A 26895-nucleotide genomic window follows, 5' to 3' on the forward strand; every position below is an offset into this window, starting at 1 on the left:
CCAAAAAAAAAACCAACTTAATGTTCAAATTCAAATTTTAAATTTCTGTCTTGCTACCTAAAACAAAATCGTCGACAATTTTTTGAGATTTCCTAAAACCGTTGACGGTTTGAGATACCAAGAGCATATTTATGAAGATGTATGACATTTCAGTGAAACCGTCGATGGTTTTAGAAAGCCATAGAAAACCGTCAATGATTTTCTCCCAAAATGCTACACTAAGTTCTTCTCCTTATGTAAGTTAGTCATTTCAAGAAATGAGCCACCAATCATAACAATCTCCACCTTGGTGAATTTTTGCCCCATAGGAGAAACACGAAAAACATAGCCCGACGCTCCACTTTGACCCTTAAACGTTAAGTTGGGTTTGTCTCACTTCTATCACTTGGAGACATGGACCAAGTCCAAGTAACAATGCTTGAACTTACCAATGGTAGCTTCAACTTCTACCATAAACCCCAACAAATTTGTAGATGCAACACCCAAAGACTTCACCTTAGGCTTCCAATAAGACCTTTCTGCAACATTAAACACAAAAGCTGCTGCAAGCCTTATATCACCAAAGCCCCCTGCATAGTCTTCAACAAAACTAACAACTGACGGTCCACTCTGTTGCCTACCCAAACACTTCATTGCACAATCGTGGAGGACCTTTGACATATCTTGAACATCACAACCCCTCCTTGAGTACTGAGCGGTAGACATTCCATATTGATTCTCTACAAAACCCCCTTGAGACAGCAAATGAAGTCTCCTTACGGTTTTGTCTACAAAGCCACCTTAAGATAACACCAATCTCCTTGTAGCTCTGTCCATTCGAATCAGCAAACCAAGACCCATCTTGACCGTACCCAATATATTCATGTCAAAACCTTTCAACTGAGTTCCCAACTGATTAGCCCCAGTTAAAGCATTTCTAGCCAATAACAGGTCATTCACACAAAACAGATACATCACTTCATACATCATTATCATCCTCTTCCCAATTGGAAGCCTCACCAATTTATACCTGAGTGGTGGTCTGATAGTGCCCATGGACCCACCGTGATTCTGGTGATCTCTCGAACTGAAACTCCCTGCAATATGACCAATATCATTTTTGCCCGAGTCTGTTGCTCCACCTGCATCACATGCTCATTCATATCGTGATACTGTTGACCCGAGATAGAACTTTCTGCATTTCTGCCCAGAGTCCTTAACTCCACTTGAATAACATGATTATTACTGTCGTAGTTTTCTGGCATTTGTTTCTCTTACCTTACTTGAGTACGTTGTCCCATGATTTTAACAACAAAAGTCATATCCTCGATCACCCCTTTGTTTGCCATAAGATCACTTAGTTTGCACTCACCTTTCTTATAACCTAGAAATATGTACTGTCTGGACATAACACCAAGCCTAGATACTCCATTATTAGAATAGTGCACCAGTGGACATCCACTCATAACCGAGTAGTCTGCCACTAAACCTACCCACAATTCACTTGCAACTTTCTCATCTAGTGATACTTGTGGTGATTGATCACATGAGAAACGCGTCATACTCACTAGCTTCACCAAGAAGTACCCTGCAAGCCCTGTATATGATTTGCCTTGCTTACAAAACTCCTTGAACAAAACCAGTGTACTCAGTCCCAATGACTGGCTTGAGGATTTCTCTCCTGGTTTGGTACTCCACCTTAACCACAAGTTTAACCTAGTAAACACATCAACATCAGGCTTGTGCCATATGAGATAAACCAAGACCTTCCGTGATACACCCACGAAAAACATATTTCTATCATTTGATGCTATCATCATTAGTCCCCAAATATCTAAATACATATAGTCACCCATATGCTTCAACTGCATATGCCACAAGGTATTTGATTCAGATTCAATAGCAGCAGCTCCACCTACAACTGTAACACCCTGTAGTACATAGATATTTCCCGCTATCTTTTCTCCTTTCATCACTATTGAGCTGCCTTCACACATTTTTATTTCTCCTTTTTCAGACTTGTAACAAAATTCATTACAGTCTAAAGTACCCAACGAAATAACATTCTTTCCTAGACCCTCAACATGCCTTACATCATATATAGTTCTTACAACACCATCATACATTTTGATTAACATCTCCAATACCAAGTATTTTGTATGAAATATTATTTCCCATCAAAACACAACCAGTATTGACTGACTTGTAGGTGTTCAACCATTTTCTATTTGTTGTCATATGATAAGAGCATTCGGTATCTAGATTCCAAGAGTCATCTGTGAGGCACTCCAAACTCGATGAAATACACAACATATCTCCATCATTGCATTCTGAATCTCCTTCTACTACATTTGCAGATTTTGATGCACCTTGCTGATTTTCAGAATTCCTTTTCTTCCACTCCAGACATTTCAGTCTTATGTGCCCAATTTCATCGCACTTAAAGCATTTCACATCCTTCTTCTTCTTCCCAGACTGCAACCGAGATTTTCTTTGGGACTTATGTCTCTCATGTTCTTGGTTACTTTTCACAACAAGTCCTTCACCATGTGAAGTTTCATCGCTAATCATTTTTCTTTGATGAAAACTAAGCAATGCACTTGTCACCTTTTCCTAATTTAGGCTATCCTTGCCCCATGTAAGGGTTGTAACCAAATTCTCATAAGTTTGAGATGTAGGTAAGGAATTTAATAGCACCAATGATTTGTCTTCCTCCTCGAACTTCACATCAACACATGCCAAATCACTCACAATTTGATTGAAAATGTTGATATGCTAGTTCAAATTAGAACCCTCAACCATCTTAAGCCAATACAACCTTTGCTTAAGAAAAAAAATTGTTCGCAAGGACTTAGACATATGCCGACATTCTATCTTTCACCACACAGCTGCTGGAGAATCCTCCTCCATCACATGATAGAGAACTTCATCAGCCAAACACAAGCGTATTGTAGAAATGACCTTTGCTTCCAATTCTCTCCATGTTGCCTCATCCATTCCAACCGGTTGAACACCACTTAGAGCCTTCACCATTCCTTGTTGCACAAGTATATACTTAACTCTCCTTTGCCACAAACCAAAATTCTCGGTCCCATCAATTTTGACAATGTCAAATCTCGCAGAAGATGATCTCGACACTATGACAACAATCGCTCTGATACCAATTTGTTGTAAAATAGATCAAATATAGGATGCACAGTGGAATAAAACACAACAAGTAAATCAAACACAACCAGTAAATGAGAAGCAAACAAGGATCAACACAAGGTTTACATGGTTCGACAATGCTTACATCCATGGAAGCAATCGGCACAACAATTTCACTAAGAAATTTGAGAGTACATAATACACTTCTAAATATGATTTCTCTTGTCTCACAATACACTCAGACAAGAATATATAGACTTTCCTTCGGAGGTTTCCCCTTGAAAACTAACCAACTTAACGTTCAAATTCAAAATTTGAATTTCTGTCTCGCTATCTAGAAACAAAACCGTCAACGATTTTCTGAGATTTCCTGAAACTGTTGATGGTTTGAGATACCGAATGCATATTTCTGAAGATGTCTGAGATTTCAATGAAACCGAAACAACAGTTGGTGCCGTCTGTGGGAACCCTTGGGAGGTTTTCTATCCTTGACCATGACCACAAGAAGGATTCAAATCGACCTGAAAAGGAAGAGTTTAAGGGACCTGGGTCAAGCAACCAAGGAAGGGATGAAGCAACTTATAGACTCACAGTGAGTGAACCCAAGTGATGCAAACCCCAATGATGCAAATCCCAATGACGAGAATCCCAACGGCATGGATCAACATGCCCAGATCAATAAACAACCGATCTGATGAGCACTGCTCATGAGGTCCTAAAGACTTGCTCATTTGATGAGCACAACTCATGAGGCAACAAGGGAGTGAGCACGACTCGCCAATAATGGCCCATCTGATGAGCACCGTTCATGATGCTCTAAAGGCTTGTCCACTTGATGAGCATTAATGCACATGAGGCAACAAAAGAGTGAACATGCCTCACCCATAATGTCCCATATGATGAGTATAACTCGTGAGACAACAAAGGAGTGAGCACGACTCACCCATAATGGCCTATTTGATGAGCACAACTTATGAGGCACAAAGGAGTGAGCACAACTCACCTATAATGGTCCATTTGATGAGAATCGCTCATGAGACCCTAAAAACTTGCCCACTTGATGGGCACTACTTATGAGGCAATAAAGGAGTGAGCACGACTCACTCATAATAGCCCATCTGACGAGAGCACAACTCATGAGGCATAAAGGAGTGAGCATGACTCACCCATAATGGCCCATCTGATGAGCATGACTCATGAGGCATAGAAGAGTGAGCACGACTCACCCATAAAGGCTCATCTGATGAGTACAATTCATGTGCCCTTGAAGACCTACCAACTTGATGAGCACAACTCATGGGGCACAAAGGAGTGAGCACGACTCACCTGTAATGCCCCATCTAATGAGCGTTGCTCAGATAAGGCCAGACTAGTCATAATATGCTTTTTAGAGCATACTTTCTGGCTTAGATTGAGCCGAGTAATGTAGAAGTCGACTCGAAGTGGGCCTGAAAGTAAGCACATCGACTTGGATCGAGTCGGTTGAGTTAAATCACTTAGGGTCTGATTTGAATTACAACTCTTGAATACAAGAAATTTATTTCAAATATTCGAGTGTTTGGGGGGGGGGGGGGGGAACAAATACACCCAAAATAGATAGGAATGCTCATAGGGTTGGACAGTTATAAGACCAACATTTAATGTCTCACGTAACCGCCCTTAAGTTACCTATAACCCCCCTAAGCTTAATGGTTCGATTACGAGAGAGCTACTATTGATGTCGTACATAACGTTCCTTAAGTTACCTATAACCCTCTAAGCATAATGACACATTCATTAATGCTAAACTGAAAGAGGGTTTGCTTCCACTACTATAAAAAAGGATCTTAGGAGGAGGTAAGCATCTCACGCATAGTCACTCTTTCTACCATTGCAATTCAAAGTCTTTTATTTGTCCCTTACTTAGGCATTAGGGTGGTTCCCCAAGGTACACCCCGGGTCTTTCAAGTCATTCTTATTTGATTTTTTTCAAGTAGTCATGATCAATGAACGATTCGTGAAGGTTGTTCGTTTTTCAATCAAAATACATTATTTTTTATATTAAAAATTAATGATATCTCATGTCTTCCAATGGTCTACACTAATATATAAAAGGCAACAAAATAATAAGATAGGAAAACAAATTCGTAAGACTCATTAATACGAATTTTCACCAAGACAGGCAAATTCACCAAATCAAAATTAGGTGGGGTTTACATGTTAATCATTTAACTTTGGCTTCTATTAGGGAGATCAAGGAACTATTGCACCGCGACTTAATTGAAAAAATAATAAGTATTAAATAATTAATTAAAATAAAAATATCTAGAATTTAGTTAATTATAATTCAAGAAGAGGAAATTTTGGCATTTAAAAGGGGAGAAAATAAATTAACTGTTGGGGATATGAATATTTTTTTAATAAAAAAGAAGAGAAAATTTACATGAGTTTCATTTCTTAGTTATTTACAGTTCGCTTGCTCTTAACCTTTTTTTTGTTTCTAGAAAATTTGAAAACTAGAAAGTAAGGTGATGTTTTTATAATTATTTAAAAAATTACAAATGAAAAATAAAATTATTTCCACAAACAAATAGTGTCAAAATTTTTTATTATTCAATTATTTTATAAAAAATATTATAAAAATGAAAATTTATTAATATTTTACTATTTTTTACAATTAAATGGGCTTTTAAATCTTTGTTTCGATTCCAAATGATGCCGCCTATAATTACATAGTTGCGAATCATTGAAAATTATATATGAATATAATAATTTAGAAAGAAGTAAATCATACAAAAAATTATTAAAAATTTGCATGACAAAACCTAAAAATAGTCATTTTTTTTGATCTTCATGTTATTATGAATTACTAAAAATTTTTACATTCCTACTTTCTTTAGGCTATATTATATATTTTTAAAAATTATTTAATGCTTCTGTTAATCCTAAAAATGTTTGAATGTTTGATGGGCTTAGCAGATGGTGGGTCCAAGTGACAGGAGACAATAGGAAACGGATTAGTCTGGATCCCTGAGGAAACGACACATGGAAGAAGCCCACGTCGCAGATGCGTTTCGGGTTTTCTGGAAGCAGCTGGACACTTGCGCTCATCAGCAATCAAAAAGCTCACACTCTCCCTCTCGGTCTTCCTCGCGCTCTGCAAATCACTAGTTCTTCTGGTAGAAGGTTGCGGGATAAAAAATGGCAGCGTACAGATGGAAGAGCTTCTTCGAGGACGAAGATCGTCCCGAGAAGCCTCGCTCGCACGGCGTTACGGAGATGAGAGGTCCTCATTACAGTCTCCTTGGCCAAAACGCCCTTCAGGTTTCTGCCTCCACTCTCTTCTGTTTTATTTTCTGCATCTCATCCTTTTTAGTGTATTTATTTGATAAATTGTTACTTAATGCGTCTCGTATGATTATCACTTATCAGTTTTATTTTTTAATGCGCACGACGTACTCAAATGCTGCTTTGTGTTTGCTTTTTTGCTCAAATTTTTGCACATTGCGCGAGAAATTATGTTGAGAGGAGCAATGTTTAGGGAATCCTGGTTTACAAGCTCAGGAAATAAGGGGGTGGGAAGAAGATAGTTGGAATTGTGTTATATTATGGTAGCACGAGCTGGGTGAAAATCGCAAAGATAATTGCGAAGTGATGGAAAAAAAAATTGGATAATGTAAGTTCGACTTTTATTTGGGTGAATGTCTTCAAACAAGAAGCTAATGCGTTGGCATGAATGCATCTCAGATCATCGGAATTAAAAAAAAAAGGATATTTTGAATTAGTGAGTAAAAGGAGGTTTTGCATCAGATGTACAAAACCTAGAGAAGATTGGATCCCTTTGTAGAAATCTCGAGTATCTTCGAGTATCTTGGAGTAATTTAGGGAAGTATATATGTGGAGGATTGTATATTGTTGAGAGAGATTCTGTTGCGAGATTGTTTCCATATTTAGATCTTTCGATTGTATTATAAATATTGTAAATTGGTCTATACAAAATTCATTCAAGAAATACAAACTTCCATTTTGTTTTCATGGTATCAGAGTTAGGGTTTCTAAACCTTAGTTAGCAATGGCAAACGGTGCTGTCAACAACCAAGGGTTGAGCTCCTCTGAAACTCTCGACGGCGACTTGGAAGCCACCTCCATCGTGGGTTCGAATGGGCTAGACAACTCGGCCTTTCCACTCTCGGTGGAGAGATTGAACGGAAAAAATTTTTGTGAATGGGCTCAGTCCATCAAACTTGTGATTGAAGGCAAAGGAAGGTTAGGATACCTTACCGGCGAGAGGAAGAAGCCCGCCTCAACCGACATTGCAGCTTTGCAAAAATGGAAGTCCGAGAATTCCATGGTGACTGCGTGGCTCGTAAACTCGATGATGCCTTCAATCGGCAAGATTTACCTGTTCTTACCAACGACGAAGGATGTTTGGGATGCTGTTCACAAGATCTACTCCGATGTCGAAAGTTACTCCCAAATCTTCGAGATAAAGACTTGATTGTGGCAGATGAGTTAAGGTGAGAGAGACGTCACCGATTACTTCATGGAGATGACAAACCTTTGGTGGGAGCTCAACCTGAGCATTGAGGAGGAGTGGGAATGTCTTGGCGACAGTACCCGCTACAAGAGGAGACTTGAGAATGAACGAGCCTTTGATTTCTTGGCCGGACTCAACCGTGACCTGGACAATGTGTGAGGAAGGATCCTTGACCGACGCCCCCTACCTTTGACTCGAGAAGTCTTCACAGAGGTGAGGCGTGAGGAAAACCGTTGTAACGTGATGCTGAAGGCACCAACAGAAAATATTGGGCCTTAGATATTGGCCCTAATCTCGAGAAATAATGGGCTTGAGATATTTGCCCTAATCTCAAAAACTCCTGCGGGTTCAGGCCAAAAGACGCGTAAAGGGAAACACTGGGGTGAGCACTGCGCCGCCAGCCATGCCATTCAAAAGATACTTGTTGGGAAATACATGGAAAGCCTATAGATTGGAAGTCGAGACAAGATAAAAAAAATCATGGCTATCAGGCTGCTATTGATAATTTAGCTGAGAAATCACAAGGTGAGAAAAATAACAATATCACCCCAAGTGGCGCATTCAGTCCAGAGCAGTTGGAACAACTCTATAAAATGTTCTCTACAATTCAAGTATCGGGTCAGTCTTCCACTGTTTCTTTAGCCCACGGAGGTAATTTTTTGATAGTCTCAAATACTATATCTCATTACAAATCACCATGGATAATTGACTCTGGTGTTTCTAATCATATGACTGGTTCTTATCGTCTGTTCTCATCTTATTCACCATGTGGTGGAAATTTGAAAGTTATAATTGCAGATGGATCACTCTTATCTGTTGCGGGCAAAGGAAGTATTCGAATATCTGATTCTATAATTCTATAATCTGTCCTTCATGTCCCTAAGCTGTCTTGCAATTTGTTATCCATTAGCCAGTTGACAAAAGATTCCAATTTCTGTGCTAAATTCGTTTCCTCTCACCGTGTTTTCCAAGAACTATCATCGAGGAAGACGATTGGCAGTGTTAAGGCGTGTGAGAGACTCTATTACTTTGAGGAGACAAACATGAGTGAACAATGTAAAACTGATTTGTGATTTTGCATCTATTTCTAGAGATAGTGAGATTTTGTTATGGCATTTTAGGATGGGTCATCCAAATTTTCAATATTTAAGACGTTTATTTCCATCCATTTGTTCAAATAAAATATTTTCTAATTTTCAATGTGAGATTTGTGAACTTGCAAAACACCAACGTAATTCCTTTCCAAAGTCCACATACAAACCATCCAGCTCGTTTACTTTGATTCACAGTGATTTATGGGGGCCCTCACGCTCTCTTAATCGCACTCATATGAAATGGTTTATTACTTTTATTGATGATTATACTCGTATTTGTTGGGCTTACTTGTTGAAAGATAAAACTGAAGTCCATTCTATTTTCGTCAGTTTTCACTCCATGATTCAAACATAATTCCAAACTCACATTCAAATTTTACGTATTGGTACGGAATATATCAATGATATCTTGGGACATTATCTTCAAGAGAATGGAATTGTTCATCAGAGTTCTTGTGTGGATATCCCTGAACAAAATGGGGTTGCTGAACGTAAAAATAGGCATATTCTTGAAGTAGTTTGGGCATTGATGTTCACTACAAATATGAAAAAATATTTTTGGGGCAATGCCATTTTGACAGCTACACATCTCATTAATCGACTGCCTAGTCGGGTTCTTTCTTTTGCCACTCCTCTCCAGAAATTTCAGGAATGTTTTCCCAACTCTCAGCTCCACTCCAATCTCTCTCTGAAAATCTTTGGATGTATTGGATTTGTTCATGTTCATGCTCACAATCGGGATAAATTGGAACTTTGTGCCATTAAGTACAATTTTATTTGTTACCCTCATACTCAGAAAGACTACAAATGTTATGATCTTATAACAAAAAAATTGTTTGTTGGCCTTGATGTCATGTTCTTTGAAACCATTTCTTATTCCAAAAGCCCTCTCTTCAGGGGGAGAAGTGGAGTGAAGATTGGTTCTTTGATTTCTCTGCTGATGAATTTGTGCCATCTACTGAGTCTCCCATTACATTATTTCTCGACCTGTCATGTGCAAACGATCACTTAAACTTAGAGGGAGATGTTGAAAAACAAAATAATAAGGAAATACTTGTTTACTCAAGAAAGGCAAAAACAAAGTATAGGGAGAATCTCATACCTGAGGCACCAAGAGAGTTGGAACCGGTAATAACTTTGAGCAACCATGAGTCCACACCCGGTCCCAGTTAGGTAATAGATAACCATGAGCTTCCTTCCGATAAGTCTACACCTGATGACATCAATTTACCCATTGCAGTCAGAAAACAAACTAGGTCATGTACTCTATATCCCTGGTCAAAATACATGTCTTATAAAACTTTGTCTACAGGGTATCGTGCTTTTACCTCTAACCTTGATAGGATGAAAATTCCAAAGAATATTCAGGAAGCCCTTCCTGAATGGAGGGAAGCTGTTATGGAGGAAGTGTGGGCCTTGGAAAAAAATGGAACTTGGGATATTATGAATTTGCCGAGAGGAAAGAAGCCAGTAGGCTACAAATGGGTTTTCATAGTGAAAAATAGAGCTGATGGGACAGTTGAATGGTATAAAGCCCGACTCGTTGTAAAATGGTTTACATAGACCTATGACATTGACTACACGGAGACATTTGCATCAGTGGCAAAATTGAATACAGTTCGGGTCCTTTTGTCCTTGGCAGCTAACTTAGATTGACCACTACAACAATTCGACATTAAGAATGCATTTCTAAATGACGAGTTAGAAGAAGAAGTTTACATGACGATACCACCAGGTTTCAGTACGAAAGGTGAAGAAAACAGAGTATGTAAACTCAAGAAATCCTTGTATGGACTCGAGCAATCTCCCAGAGCATGGTTCGACAGATTTGCGAAGTGATAAAGAACCAAGGATATTGACAAGGGCAATCATCACACTATGTTCTTCCAACTGTCTGAAAGTGGTAAGAAAACAATTCTGATTGTGTATGTTGATGATATAATCCTAACTGGAGATGGAAAGATTAAAGAAAGTCCTAGCTGTTGAGTTTGAAGTTAAAGACCTGGGACAACTGTGGTACTTCTTGGGAATGGAAGTTGCTATATTAAAAAGGGGTATCAGTGTTTCTCAGTGAAAGTATATCCTTGATCTCCTAACCGAAAATGGCATGCTTGGATGCAAACCTAGTGAAACCCCGATTGAAGCAAGAAAAGAGGGTCGAAGACTGTGGAATACTAGTTGAAAAGGAGTGGTATCAGAGATTGGTTGGTAAACTAATCTATCTATCACATACCAGACTCGACATTGCATTTGTGGTTAGTGTGGTAAGCCAACACATGCATTCACCGAAAAAGACTCACCTAGATGCTGTGTACAAGATCCTTAGGTACCTCAAGGGCTCTCTGGGCAAAGGACCCTTCTTCAAGAAATGTGAAAGCAAGGAAGTAGAAATTTTCACAGATGCAGATTGGGCAGGATCAGCGGAAGATAGAAAGTCTACCACCGGATATTGCACCTTTGTATGGGGAAATTTGGTAACTTGGAGCAGCAAAAAACATAATATAGTGGCTTGAAGTAGTGCTGAAGCTGAATTCAGGGCAGTTGTACAAGGAATATGTGAAGGATTGTGGTTACGAAAACTCTTGAAAGAATTACAAATCCTGGTGAAATTCCTTATCAAACTTTATTGTGACAACAAAGCAGCCATCAGCATTTTTCTCGATATAGTTCAACATGATAGGACTAAACATGTAGAAGTGGACTGACATTTTATCAAAGAGAAGGTTGAAGAAGAAACCATCTATATGACTTATGTACCTACCAAGGAACAAATTGCAGACATCTTTACTAAAGGGTTAGCCCGACAGAGTTTTGATGATTTCATTTGCAAGTTGGATATGATCAATATCTATGATTCAACTTGAGGGGGAGTGTAGAAATCCTGAGTATCTTCGAGTATCGTGGAGTAATTTAGGGAAGTATATATGCATAGGATTGTATATTATTGAGAGAGATTCTATTAGGAGATTGTTTCCATATTTAGATCTTTCGATTGCATTATAAATATTGTAAATTGGTCTGTACAAAATTCATTCAAGAAATACAGAAATTCCATTCTATCTTCACCCTTATTTCAAACAATCAATAAAAGTTGTGGAGAATTTTAATGAAACCAAAGGGCATAAGCTTTAAAAACTAAGGATGGGTTACAAACTTCAAAAATGCATTTAAAGGAAGTAGATAACTTTGTCATGCCCTTGAGAAGTGGATCAACTCAAGGCTTTATGTCTGATCTTATATACAAAGAAAAATCTGTTGACATTTAATTGTTGTAATATCATTATAGGAAAGTTGAATTGCTGAGTTAGTGGTGAGAGATTTGAGCTATGAGATTGAAAAAGAAAGGAGGCTAGTGGTTTGGCACTCCACAAATAAGATGGTGGACCATAAAGGAAGAAAAATAGTTGAAGATAAGCTAACAAGATGTGGAAAGTTCAATTTAGGTTTTGGGCTATGAAGCAAGTTTAGGTTGAACTATATTTGATCATTATGGAACAATATTGAAATAGCTCATTAGAGAACATATTGGAGAGTGTTACCTTTTGAAGGAATTGAGTAGATTTGAAAAGTTTTTCTAGTGAAGTGGTCATGTTGTAAAGCTTGGGAATGGAACTTTGAATAGGAGCACTTAAGGTTTTGCAAAATATGTAGGAGCTATAAACAAGAAATAAAAGAGACATATGAATGGGAAACAAGGCTCTCATTCCTCAAACTAAAAGGCAGGCTTGTACACCTTAAATTAAATACTTTTTATGGAAGGCATATGACTATCTTTTATACTTCATTATTGCCTTCTTGAAGTTTTGTATTTTGTAAGCATTTATTGCCAATTAGAGGTTTTAAGGCAAGTACAGGAAATGTTACATGGAATATACTTTTGGTAATTCTAGGAGGAATGGTGGAGAAAATATTTCAAGAAATTCTTAGTAATAGTAGATTTTAGTTTGTTGGATCTTTTGTGCAATTAGGTGGAATTGAAGATGTAACAAATCAAGTTAAATTAGGTTGGATAGAAATGGGAAGTGCTTTGGACATGTATAAAATTAGAAGGAAAGTTATAGGATAACCATAAGCACCATAAGCTTGAAATGTTTGACAACTAAGAAGCAACATATCCACAAAGTTAATGTTGTAGAAATGTGAATGATAAGATGGATGAGTGGAAGTCTAGAAGATAACTAATGAAAGGGTAAGTTAGATGATTTGGGCACTTGCAAAGCAGATAAACAATGCTCCTAATTGGGATCAACATGCACCTCGAGTCTCTTTTGCGAATATTGTGACTTGTGGACGACCACCCGAAGTCCCCCATTGGATGTGAACTTTATTTGTAGCAATTGAAGCTTCTCTTGGAAGCTAGTTTGGAAAGAGGATGACAACTTGCAAGTCAAAGAGTCTTGGGTTTTCAAGAAGCATTTATTTCATTTTAAGTTCTTAGACTCCACTATTATAATTATTCTAGTTCCTAGGCACCTATTTCCTATGACAAACTATTTCCTAGGAACCTCATTACCTATGTTTTAAATGTTTTATTTTACTTTTGTATTTTCTTTAATATCTTAAGAAGCCATGTGTAAGTCATGCGCATGCTCATGTAAGACTATAAATATGCCATCACTTGTATTGTAAAAGGGGACTTTGAATTATCAATTAAAGAAGCCTTTGCTTAAGCTTGTGAAGTTTGCTCCTGTCCTTGTGAGTGAATAGTGTGAGGCTACGTTTCGTCTCCTTGGAGATTGGGTGGTGAGAGACCATGACTCAAACGTCATCATCAATCCTTCACGCCCACTCCTCTTTCATAGCTCCCAGCCACAGCTTTCCTTAGGCTTCATTCTTGTCTCAAGATTCTGAAGGATCAACAAGCTTGTTTCGTGGTGCGATCGAGTACTCGTGTGTCTTGGTGTTTGTTATTCCGAATCTTTTGGTAAGCTCTTTTCAATTCCTTGTTTGTGACCATCTAAAACAGCCCCTAAAGGTACCTTGTAAGCCTTGAACTCTACCCGAATACTTGATTGAAAAACCTTGTTCATTCTCTTTGAATCTTCCTAGATTTTTACATAAACATGCTTGCTAGTATCGTGCTTAGGGATATTTGATTTGTATGCTAGGACTTGTGATCTAAGACTTTTAATATAACATCTTTTAAGTGAACTTGATTACTTGAATGAAATGATCAACTAAGGGCTTTTAGCGAAATCATATATACGTTTTCAAAATCTCAACAACTGGTGATCATTAGAATATGTTTGTGATGTTCATGCTTGGTTAATTCAATTCTTCCCATAGATTATGATATTGAGTGTGTGCTACAAAGAGGGTCAACCGTAGGACTAGGGCTACTTAGAACCGTCCTACATCAGGTCCTGTGAGAATGGGTGATTTAGTTGAAATTAGATGTTTTAGGAAGAAGGGTATAACTTGAATTAGTTGGACCTGTTCTGACTCCTGAGGCAAAAAATAAGAATTTGGTGACACTTCAACTTTGTGGCTATATGGTCCCAGGTTGTTCGGAATGGTAGAGAAGGACTTGTATAGTCGATTACACCTTAGGACTTAAGGCTTGGTTGCTGTTCTTGTTTGTTGTCAACAAGGAGTTGGAGTAATGTGACAGCTTGTGGTCCAAAAACAAAATTGCTGGAATTTATGTGCCTGTGTATTGTGAAAGGATTTGTTAGATATTTTAATTAAACTATTTAGTTTAGCTATACATTCAAGGATACTTAGAATGTTGGAAATAATTATTGTATTTAAGCACAGTGAAACCTTAGGTCCGTAACAGAAAAAGAAAATATGTAGAAATATGAAATTTTGCAAAGAATAAATTACAGTAAGGAGATTGCAGGCTGAAGCACATAAATTCTCTTGTCCTAAAACTGAATTTGCCACTTTCAATTGTGGAGTAGGTACTTGACGTCTGGCCTCCAGGATTTGACAGCCCATCCTACTGGTGAGCTGCACACTAAACCAGAAGCTCACGAATTAAACCCAGTCTAGGCATAAGCTATATTTTATCTAGATAAAAGAAAAAGAGAGGGAAGAGGATAACAGTATTAGGAGAAGTGTTGGAAGGTCAAGTGTATCTCAGAAGTTGTGAACTACACCTTTTTATAGGCATTGTAGGAGGGTTGGGGGTGGATTGAAATCATTGCGTTAAATACTAAAAACCTGAAAATTAAACATTGTAAATAATTTATTCAAAAAACCAGCTATTGCTGCAAATTGAAATTAGTAACATCTAGCTATTGTTTTAAAATAAAATCAGAAACTGCCAGCCATTTCTGCAATTGGAGAAAAAAAATTAATTAGCCAATGTTGTAAAAACCAAGAGACAATTCTCAAATTTTAAGTTTGAAAACATAGCTAAGGCTGGAACTTTAAGACTATCAAAACTGAAGAGTTATTGCTGGAAAAATCGAAGCAATGGCTTCATAACTACAAATTCATTTCTTTAAAATCAGAGAGTAAACGCTGCTGTTTAGTATAGAAGTTCTTTCATATTAGCTCAAGAAATAAATTTTAAGGAAAATAAGTTGCATCTCAAAATAAGAGTCAAAACTCGCATAGGAGAAAACTCCCTTTGACAACCAATGTTGGACTAGAGCTTGTATACAATTTGAAGCACACCTATATCTCCAACATAGAATGCCACATTATTTGGTAGAAGATGAGAAACTGAAAAGAGTTGGAAGATATAGCTGTTTAGGGAATGGAACACACCAACACGTGTGTCCTCCACAAAAATTAAGAATTTAAGGCTAAACAAGAACAAGACTTTGAAATCTATAAGTACTATAAGTTGTGTGACCGTGGATGCCACAAAGTGGCTGTCAATAAGAGGCTAGAGAATTCTGGCAGTGGGACGTAGCAATATTATTTAATGAAAATATGTGCGCTGTTTAGTGGAAAAAAATAAATATATAAACATTTGAGTAATATTTTAAAAATATGTTAAGTGAACAAGAATAAATTTTTTGAAATTATGATTTTTTTAGGAGCAAAATTTTATGAAATTATGATAAATGGAATCTTATCCATATTTTGGATTAGATCCAATTTTGATGTACAAGAAAAGCATGGTTTTAAATTTGGATTGGTGACTGACCTGATTAGGCCACTAATTTGGTTAGATCGGCAGGTCAAACTTGCCAACATGATATTATATATAAATATTATTGAATCATGACTCCTATTCAGAGGGCTTATCCACTTGAAGTCTATTACAAGTGGGAGGTTTGGCGTGGGGGGCGAGGAAGCGCCTAGGGCCTTGAGCCGTCCATGGCACAGTATGTTTCAACTAGGCATAGTGTAATTGTATTGCAATATGAGGATTTTTGGGATTTTCACATGTGGATATACATATTGTAGCCAAAGGTTGAAATTGTATGATAGTTTTTGGGGTGTAGGCACATAGTTGAACCACATAAATTCGTTGTGTTCTGCTTTTTCTCTTTTGATTATCTTTTCATATTGTTGTGTGTGCGCATAATCATAGGACACAATTTCACAACAGATATGTATTTGTATGTATTTATGTAATCAAAATCTAGTTTTAGATTTTGTCCTAATATACGTAAGTTTAAATCAAGTTAAGATTAGAAGTAGTCAAGTTTTAGATTTTGTCCTAATGTACATAAGTTTAAATCAAGTTTTAGATTTAGAATAGCATGGAATGTAATATAATTTAATGGAATGTAATATAATTTATACTACATTTTGTCTAAATGTGCATAATTTTAAATCTAATTTTTGAAATTCATGAGCCCAAATATACGATTACATTCTGAAATATATTGGTCATAATCATTTATTTGTGACAAAAAAAAAAAATTGCTTGTAACCATAAGTGAGGGCTATCAATAAAATTGGGGTTTTGTTAAAAAAAAATAAAAATAAAAAAATTAAGTTTTAGATTTTGTCCTTATAAATCAAGTTTTAGATTTTGTTGAATTAGATTTTGTCCTAATGGAAAAAAAAGAAAAAAATAAAAAAATTAAGTTTTAGATTTTGTCTTTATAAATCAAGTTTTAGATTTTGTTGATTTAGATTTTGTCCTAATGTACATAAGTTTAAATCAAAATTTAGATTTAGAATAGTATGGGATGTAATATAATTTAATTTAATGGAATGTAATATAATTTATACTACATTTTGTCTAAATCTGCATATATTTAAATCTAATGTTTGAAATTCAAGCTCCCAAATACACAATAACATTTGAAAATATTGATCATAATCATTTATTTATGACCCAAAAAAAAAAAAAAATTGCTTGTAACCATGTAAATAAAATTTTTATTTGTAAAAATTATTATCATGAGTCAAACAAATACTGGAAAGGGAGGCAAGGAGAATATAGCGGCAGCATTGTTCCTTTTTCCAAACCTGAGACTCAGGTTCAAGATCTACTGCTTGCACTTCCATCTGCTTGTTTTTTGGTGTACAGTTGGCCAGGCAAATCAGTTGAGGCCCCGGTTCCGATTGGTTTGGTCCAGTTCACTTCATGCCAGTGCATTTGGGACTACTGTGGGTTGCTCCAAATCTGGTTTGCGAGAGGTAACCGTACTGGCCTAGTGACTGGCTCTGGACGAACTAGGTCAAAACCATGGATAAAGAATGCGAGGAAGAGGAAGATTTTAGCAGCGGGAAAGGAAATCAGATTCTTTGTTAAGTGCTTCTGTGCTCGGAGTGAAGTGCCTTACCAAAAACTGTTTTGGTTGCCCAAACTTGTCAAAACCATGGAAAACACATTTCTAGAATGAATGAAAACTTATTCTTTCTCCATTCCTTTGGATAGGTGGGTGGGTGGGTAGGCATAGGGTAATTGTATTTATTTAGTTCTACCTTTTCTAGTGTTGCTAGAATAGCAAATGAATGTGTTTCAACAAACTAGCCGTGGTGCCTTTGGATATAAGATCAGGGAAATTGTCTAAGATGGTGTGATGTGTGATTATGCAATGAAAACCTATACAAGTATTGAGTTGTAAATCAGTTTGAGTTGAAGGCACTACAGGGACTTGGAGGAGGTCATTTTAACAGTGGATTGATATGGCGAGAAAAGAGATGATGGTTGTGCTCTGTACAAGTGTTTGATATTTAAGTTTTTTTTTTTTTTTTGGTGTTTAAATTAATTTATTTTCTAATAAGTTGGGTTACAGTTGCAATATGGAAGGGGTAGAAAAATTTTAACTGCTAAGGGTGCAATGTGAAGATTCTTTAGGGACCAATTGCCTAACATAATATCTTTTTATTTCTATGTTTTATTCATTTTTGACTTGAGCTATATGGATCTTGAGTAGTACAAATATACACTGTTCACCAAGTGTGTTTGTCAGCCTAATATGTATTATGTTGATTAATATTGCGCTACCTGTCTTTTTTATTTTCGTTTCCTTCTAGGATAAAAATTGATTAAAAGCTAAAACTGTAAAATAGATGGAGTATAAGGCATCCTCTTTATTATTTTCATTATTAGATATAATTTCATGAAGATTAGCTGGTATTTAGGCTCGTTGAATACTGCAGCTCTCCTTTTCTGGACCAAGACCAGCAGTGTTGCACAATATTTGGGAGCGTTTACTGTAGTTTACTGATTAGAGATATGAGTTGCAGGTGCCTGGATTGTGTGACAGATGCCATATAGTTGTGGTAGGTTTTGTTGATTGCTTGCATATATCTTGATTAGTATATTTTTTCAGGATATTTTTGAGTCAATGGGGCAATTTGTTGATGGGTTGAAGTTCTCTGGAGGCTCCCACAGTTTGATGCCAAAGACATTTATCAAGGAAGTGACTGACATGGCCCATAGACACAATATATATGTTAGTACAGGAGACTGGGCCGAGCATTTGCTCCGCAAAGGTCCATCTGCTTTTAAAGAATATGTAGAGGTGCATATGAAAATCATTTCTTTATTTTTTCTTCCCACTCGTTTTGTGGAGTTATGATTTTGTCATTTCTTCTTTGGTATCTTCTAGGAATGCAAGTCCTTGGGGTTTGACACAATTGAGTTGAATGTGGGATCACTTGAAATTCCCGAAGAAACTGTATTGAGGTTGGTGCGCTTAATTAAGAGTGGTGGTCTGAAAGCCAAGCCTCAATTTGCAGTGAAGTTTAACAAGTCTGATATTCCCTCTGGCCGTGATAGAGCATTTGGTGCTTATGTGGCTCCAGCACCTCGAACATCTGGTATGCAATCATTTTATTTTGTTTGGATGTTGTTGTTCAAAATGTTGATTTTTTCCAATATATAAGTTTGATTCCTTTCTGCAAAGCACTGAATAAATGGGGTTTTTAGAGATGAATTTGAAAACATTTTGCATAGATGAGACTTGCAGGCATGTCCTTAGCTCTCAGATAAACTGAATAAACAGTTTTTTGATATGCAGTCACAGAATGCAATTAAATGGAATTTAGGTGGCTAGAATCTCCTTGAAAATGTACAATTGTTAATAGAACTAATTTTGAAAACTCTTTTGACTAACTTTTTTAGAGTGATGATGTTGACTGCTGCCATGACTAGTTTTTAGTGTTTGCTACCTGTTTTAAAGTTTTTATGGGAATGTTAAGGCATGATCCTATATGATATTAACATAGGCCAGAGGCTACTCTTAAGTTTTAACCCTATTTGAAATGGCAACACTTTTTTGGAAATGCAATCTTTTGCCCCAATTGGTGACATCATTTTTTTTTTCTGGGTGCAATTTGTGAAAACACTCGAGATTGTGGAGAAAACTTACCCTGTTTGGTTTGAAGAATAGAATGACACTCAGTCTCGTGGAGAAAACTGACACCTCCCTCCACCAGTGTTTGGTTTGCAAAATAGAATTGAAGTAGGAATCAAGGTAGGAATTAAATCAAGTAAAGAAAGGGATTACCATTGGAATGTAATTATTTACTGCATTTGCTTACTCAAAACAGAATGACTCTCAGAATCATACTTCCAGTCCCTTACAAATGTCTTGAACCCTTAAATTACAGTTGGAGTGGAATGAAAACTAAGTTATTTTTTTGAGTATACCTCTAATACCTGATTATTTATTTTTGCAATTTTTTAATTATATAATCTTAATTTAGCCCTATTTTTTAATATTGTCACGAAATATTCAAATATTAAATCTAATTGTAATTCTTAAATAATAAATAATTTCAAATTGTAAATATATAATTAAATAATAAAGTAGCTACAAAACAAAGTAAATATTAAAATTAATGCTTGGGTAGAGCCAATATATCTAATCATCACATTAGCTCACGGACACATTACAATTTTCTATCACCATGCACCAATTAAAATCTTTCACAGCAGGAAAAAAAAGTAGAAACAAACAACAAAAGATGGAGAAGATGACTGCAACTATTGGGCATGTGCGTCTGGCAGCATAAAGAGAGTTATTTTGTAATTATGGGACTTTAGCTTGATTCCATGCAGAGATGGAATTGGTGTTCCTGTCTCACAAGACCAGAATTGTTATTCCTGTGTTTAAAGGAACGGGCATTCCGGCCGGACTGACCATTCTGCCCCTTTATGTCAAACTAAACAATTGAATGAATATGCTAGGAGGAATGCTCATTCCATTTCGGGATGAACTCTGCCAACCAAATGAAGGGTTAGTCTCATTTTGTTTCCTTTTCCAACTTCTTCCAGATGTTCTTGTTTGGTCAATCCTCACCCTTGGGTTGAGTCACACTTTTTCACCTCACTTCTGTTTCCAAGTCCAAATTGAAACCTGTATCATGTCCATTTCTTCAAGGTTTTCAACCCTCCCTTTTTTCCCAAAATAAAAAAAAAAACTATTTTTTTTTTCTTTTTTCCAAAAATGCCTTTTTCTTTCCTTTGGCTGCTTTCCTTCAAAACAGTCATTATGAACCTCTTTTACATTAAAACATGTCTAAAATATCAAGCTTGAATTTCACTTAAAGAATTTAAAAAATTGAATTTCTTTGGTACCTGGTTTATTAAATTCATTTTTTCTTCCTAAAAGCTCAAAATTTCCCAAAATACCAGAAAAAATTTGATCTTTTATTGATCATGTTTTCATTTTGCCTACCAAAAATTCCAAAAAGGCGAATTCTGAAATTGAACCTTTTTGATTAAATTACTTTTTCCTTCTTGTTCTATATTTTTCTAAAATGCCAGTTAATTTTGTTCCTTTACATCTTTTTTCCTGAATAAAATTATTTTTCATAAATAAATTCCAACAATTCCCTCAATAGTATTTAAATTACTGAAATAAAATTTAATTGTTAAGGAGATCTGGTCAAAATTTCCGAAATCAACAAAAAAATAAACCAGAAAAATCTCCTAGCTGCTCCTCAGCTTCACTTTCTGTAATTTTCTACCTTTTCTCCCTTACAAAAAGATTTAAAAAGAGAATTTAGTCAGACACAATATGGTATCAAAACCAAAAGTCAAATTCTACCTGTTAGAAGAAAATATGTTGCTTAAGTAATTAGTTTTGTGAGTTGGGGTATTTTTATCTTTAAATCTTTTGATTCTTATTATCATATAAGAGGCAGACCTGGAGCTGTAGTAACCCGACCCTAAAAAATATATATATATATATATTTTGGAGAAGATATTTTGAAAAGAGATATTTTTAGATATTTATATATAAATATCTTGGAGGAGATATTTATTTAGATTACTTAAGGGCTAAGTAAGGACTTATTCTATAAATTCTCTTATCCTCTCTCATTCTCTCATTCTCTCTCTCTCTCTCTCTCTCTCTCACACTCATTTTCTCTCTCTCTCTCTCTAAGATCCTTCGCCGTTCATCATCCGTTTCCAAAAACGGAGGGTACTGCGTGGATCAGAAGAGGAAACTCTACACTTTTAGTGGATCGGATCGTCGTTTCGGAGAGTTTCGGGTTTTCCCAAGAATCGAGGTAGGAATCTGATCCTAATTTTGATTGGATATTTGGATAGCAGTAGAAAACATAGTAAGGTTATGTTCTGTGGTTTTAGGTTTTCAGGATCTCGAGTTGTTGTTTTGGACCGTTTTCGTACGAAGTTTCATTTCGAATATAAGGTAAGGGGAATTTGATTACAACAGTTATTTTGGAAAACTAAACCGCTAAAACGCTAGTTTATGTTATTATGTATGATTTAACTGCTTATTTGTGAAATTCTACCGAGTAGAAATGCCGGTTTGACGATTTTACGGTTTTTGGTAAAAACGAGGATTTCGACGTGTGATCTCCAAATTTTACAAATATTGTTTATTTGTGTTTATACTATAGTAGGAGAGGCTCGAATCCTTTATTTATTCAGTTAAACTATGTATATTGAATTTCTATCATTTAGCGGGTTTTTGTATTAAACTTGTGTGATATATGTTGAAATGGAAATGAATGTATTTTCTATACTACTGATATAGAATATAGGAATGAAATTTCAATTTGTTATACTGACAATGTGATAAACAGAGGCTGGTGATACACCGAGCCGCATCAGTAAACAAAGAGGGGTAAACCAGGTGGAAAGACGCCGGTTTGAACCCGCTGGAATTATTTCTATACTATTGATATAGATTATGGGAGATAAAATCATATTTGTATAAATTGAATTTATGATACACGGAACCACAGCTTGAGAGTCCCGGGAAGGTTGAAAAATACTTTCTTTACAGAGTGAAATGAAACCACTGTTATATGATACGGCACGATATCGTAGCTAGATGTACACGTGCAACCACACGTACTAAACGATGTGGGTACCAAGATGGTCGGCTAGCAGGGTGAAACCATTGGCTGATATTGGGCCAATGGAGGCAGTCGGATCGTATGTAGGTACTCGACAATGCCTGCACGAACAGGGCATTGGACGAGTATCAATGCACAACCCGAGCCACGGGGTAAAACTGGTTATAGGGATATTTTGCTGTTGGTCATCTGATAAATCATTAAATGGTCGAAAGACAGATGTGGGAATTTTGTAATATGAATAATGATATACCTGATGCATTACTGTATTGAAAATATTTGATTTATATTCCAGATGTTGAATGAAAATATGCATGTATGCAGTCACACACTGTTGTAACTCCTTCTTCCTTACTGAGAGGTGTCTCACCCTATCTTACAACCTTTGTTTTCAGGTCCATCCATGCGTCGGTCCTAGTAGATAAAAGGACTAGGGAGGTTATTTTGGTTAGCTTACGTAAGCATCTAAATTTTTGTACTAAACTTGATGAAAGTCCTTTTTGGAGGGTTGTAATATGACGATTACTCTAAGTCCGAATGTATGTAAATTATGGATGTATTAGTGAACTCTGGTATAAGGCTAGTAGTAATCCCAATGGATGTTTATGTTTTTCCGCGACATTTACATCATGATTATGTATGTTTTACACCTGTATGTCCCTGTTTAGGGCGGGTTGTTTCCATATCTTGAACAGGTATAGGTATTTGATGTATGTGAGTGACACCTGAGTCCGTGTAAAGGGTCGGGTCGTTACAGTTGGTATCAGAGCCCGTAGCCAGTCGGAAGTATGATTTGATTCATGCTGCCTGGTTAGGGATATGTGCTAAACTAAGAAGTTGCTAGTTGTTACAGTCTAGAATATACCAGGGTATAGGACATGGATATGACCTTGAGTTTTGTTTTGTATACCTGGAGATGAAAACAATTGGCAGACTTCTGTGTTTTTCTGGATCATTCGAAGGGTTCAGAAAATCATGGCAATCTATTGATGGTGTTGTTTCCAAGTGGAAGAGCAGAACTTGAGTTAGAATGATGATGTTAAATTAATGGAGTACATCGATATTCAGGATGTGGATTTAAGGAACTGAGTCTATAGTATGATAGTGTTAGTTGATGCTTAGGCTATTACCTTCTAATGAATTCTCGTAAATGTTTTCAAGATGGAATCCAGGGATATCACTGCCAATATAGGTGGCAGTAGTAGTGATAGTGCCGGCCCCGAGGCTGGTAACGACTCTACTAGTGTGTTACGTGAATTCGCACAGCAGCTTATGGCTGAGGTAGTGCGTACGAATAGAGGGCAGGATCGTCCTATGACTGAGTTGGGTTGCTCTATTGAACAGTTCACCAGATTGAAGCCCTCTGCTTTTGTGGGCGGTACAGATCCAGTTCGTGCTGAGAATTGGATCCAGGAGATCGAGAAGATCTTAGGTGTGTTAAACTGCACTGAAAAGCAGAAAGTCACCTTCGCCACGTTCAAGTTGGCAGGGGAGGCTGAGAGATGGTGGGGGTCGGTAAAGCAGATGGAGGAGCACCGACCGATACCGATAGTGTTGACATGGGCCCGATTCAAAGAGCTCTTCTTTGAACGTTATTTTCCGGCCACAATGAGAAATGCGAAAATGGAGGAATTTATGAATTTGACGCAGGGTTCACTGACAGTGCAGCAATACGCTGCCAAGTTCCAGGAGCTGTCTCGATTTGCTCCATTCGTGATTCCTGATGAAGCAAAGAAGGCTTGGAAGTTTCAGAGGGGTCTGAGGAGCAAGATCCGTAAGCAGACGGCGATTCTGCAGTTGCAGGATTTTGCTACGTTGGTTGATAAAGCCACGGTAGCAGAGGAGTGTTTACCGGAGGATGCAGAGGTTCAGGTTACCAAGAAGAAGCCAGCGCCTCCTAATTATTCATCTGGGGCAGGACAGAGTAAATGGAAGAAAAATAGTGGCGGCACGTCCCAGAATGCCGCAAGTGTTCCACATTGCTCTTTATGTGGTAAGAAACACCAGGGGCAGTGTTGGTTGTCTACGGGAGCCTGTATGCGGTGTGGTAGACAAGGACATCAGATGAGAGACTGTCCGAGGCAGAGGAATGATGGAGTCACACAGAAGCAATACAGAGGGAATGCTCCGACACAGCGTGGCGGTCAGCAGGGGGGTACTGCCCAGGTTAGGGTATATTCTCTGACTCCTGGTGACGCTGAGAACGCTGGTGACGTGGTCACAGGTACTATTTATGTGTTTTTTCATTAAGCTATAGTACTTTTTGATTCTGGAGCTACGCATTCTTTTATTTCCCGTAATTTTGTTAAATTATGTGGTTTGGAGGTGCAACTGTTGGATTATGAATTGGTAGTGACTACGCCGTCTGGGTCTGCAGTCGGGTGTAGTAAGTTAGTCCATAACTTCCCTGTGGAAATTCAGGGAAGAATACTACCAGTTAACCTAGTGGTCTATGACATGCATGGTTTTGATATCATCCTTGGGATGGACTGGTTGTCGGCCAGTTATGCTAGTATTGATTGCCGCAGGCGAGAGGTGTTGTTTAAACCACCAGGGGAGCAGGAATTCAAATTCCAAGGGTCGTGTGTGCGTTCTACACCACGAATCCTTTCATCTTTGCAAGCTAGGAGGCTACTCCTAGATGGCTGCCAAGGGTATCTAGCGTTTGTGAAAGATACGCCGGTTGAAGAAAATAAGTTGGAAACAATTGTTGTAGTGTGCGAGTTCCCTGACGTGTTTCCAGAGGACTTGCCAGGGTTACCTCCGGACAAGGAAGTGGAATTCGCGATAGAGCTAGTTCCAGGTACGGCGCCGATATCGAAAGCTCCGTACCGTATGGCTCCAGCTGAATTGAAAGAACTGAAGGAACAACTTCAGGAGCTCCTAGACAAGGGGTACATTCGTCGTAGTATTTCTCCTTGGGGAGCGCCCGTTTTGTTTGTTAAGAAGAAGGATGGGTCGATGAGGATGTGCATCGACTACAGAGAACTGAACAAGGTGACGGTAAAGAATAAATATCCGCTACCTCGAATCGATGATCTGTTTGACCAGCTTCAAGGCACGCAGATCTACTCTAAGATTGATCTACGATCTGGGTATCACCAGCTGAAGGTGAAAGTGGAAGACATTCCTAAGACGGCATTTCGAACTCGGTATGGCCATTATGAATTTATGGTTATGCCTTTTGGTTTGATTAATGCACCTGCAGCGTTTATGGATTTGATGAACAGGGTCTTTCACGAATATTTAGACCGGTTCGTCGTGGTATTTATCGAAGACATCCTAGTGTATTCTAGGAGCGCTGCAGAGCATGAGGGGCATTTGAGGCTTGTCTTGCAAATGCTTAGGAATAAGAAATTGTATGCTAAATTGAAGAAGTGTGAGTTCTGGCTAGAGCAGATTGCGTTTCTTGGTCACGTCGTGTCCAAGGAAGGTGTATCCGTGGACCCGAGTAAGATTGAAGCAGTAGTGAACTGGGCGAGACCGAAGAATGTTCAGGAAGTAAGAAGCTTTTTAGGTCTTGCAGGTTACTACCGTCGTTTTGTAGAAGGGTTCTCCAGTTTAGCAGGTCCTTTGACGCGACTCACGAGGAAGAACGTGAGGTACGTTTGGACTGAGGAATGTGAGTTGAGTTTCCAGGAGCTGAAACGGCGACTGGTTACTGCTCCAATCCTGACCATTCCTTCAGGGGATGGTGGATTCGTTATTTATAGTGACGCCTCTAAGAAGGGTCTTGGTTGTGTTCTAATGCAGCAGAGCAGAGTAATTGCTTACGCTTCTCGGCAACTTAAAGAGTACGAGAAGAACTACCCGACACATGATATGGAATTAGCAGCGGTAGTATTTGCATTAAAAATTTGGAGGCATTACTTGTATGGTGAAAAGTGCGAGATTTTTACTGACCATAAAAGTCTTAAATACTTTTTCACCCAGAAGGAGCTGAACATGAGACAACGCAGGTGGCTAGAGTTGATTAAAGACTACGACTGTGTTATTAGCTATCACCCAGGAAAGGCTAATGTGGTAGCTGATGCTCTGAGTCGGAAGTCTGTTGATGCGTCTGTTTCAGCGATTAGAGTTCAGCACCAAATTTGTATGGACTTAGAAAGGTTGGGCTTGGAAGTGGTAAAAGAAAATCATTAGGCTGTCCTTGCCAGCTTGGTGGTGCAACCGACCTTACAAGAGAGGATCCGTGCAGCGCAAAAAGAGGATCCAAAGTTAGTTGAGGTTATAGAAGGAGTTCGGAATGGTTTAAAGCCAGACTTCAGTATTTCTGGTGATGGGATACTGAGATTCCGCAGCAGGGTTTGCGTTCCGAATGATGCCGTGATTAAACGGGTTATTCTAGAGGAGGCACACCGTTCGCTCTACACTGTACATCCTGGTAGTACGAAAATGTACCGAGATTTGAGGGAATCTTTCTGGTGGTCTAATATGAAAAGAGAGATCGCCCGATTT

At 37.7% G+C, this 26895-nt stretch overlaps 1 protein-coding gene across 1 annotated transcript in view; it reads left to right on the forward strand.

The window, feature by feature from the left end:
* Positions 1-6089: 6089 nt before the first annotated feature.
* LOC131153286 (protein HEAT-STRESS-ASSOCIATED 32) overlaps positions 6090-26895 on the forward strand; it is a 38815-nt gene continuing 18009 nt past the window's right edge. The window contains exons 1-3 of the mRNA XM_058105492.1: positions 6090-6429; positions 18432-18623; positions 18711-18921. Coding sequence (XP_057961475.1) covers positions 6307-6429; positions 18432-18623; positions 18711-18921 — 526 coding nt within the window. The 5' untranslated portion in view covers positions 6090-6306. The remainder of the gene's footprint in view (positions 6430-18431; positions 18624-18710; positions 18922-26895) is intronic.

This window comes from Malania oleifera, chromosome 4, assembly GCF_029873635.1.
Source record: "Malania oleifera isolate guangnan ecotype guangnan chromosome 4, ASM2987363v1, whole genome shotgun sequence".
Lineage (NCBI taxonomy): Eukaryota > Viridiplantae > Streptophyta > Magnoliopsida > Santalales > Ximeniaceae > Malania > Malania oleifera.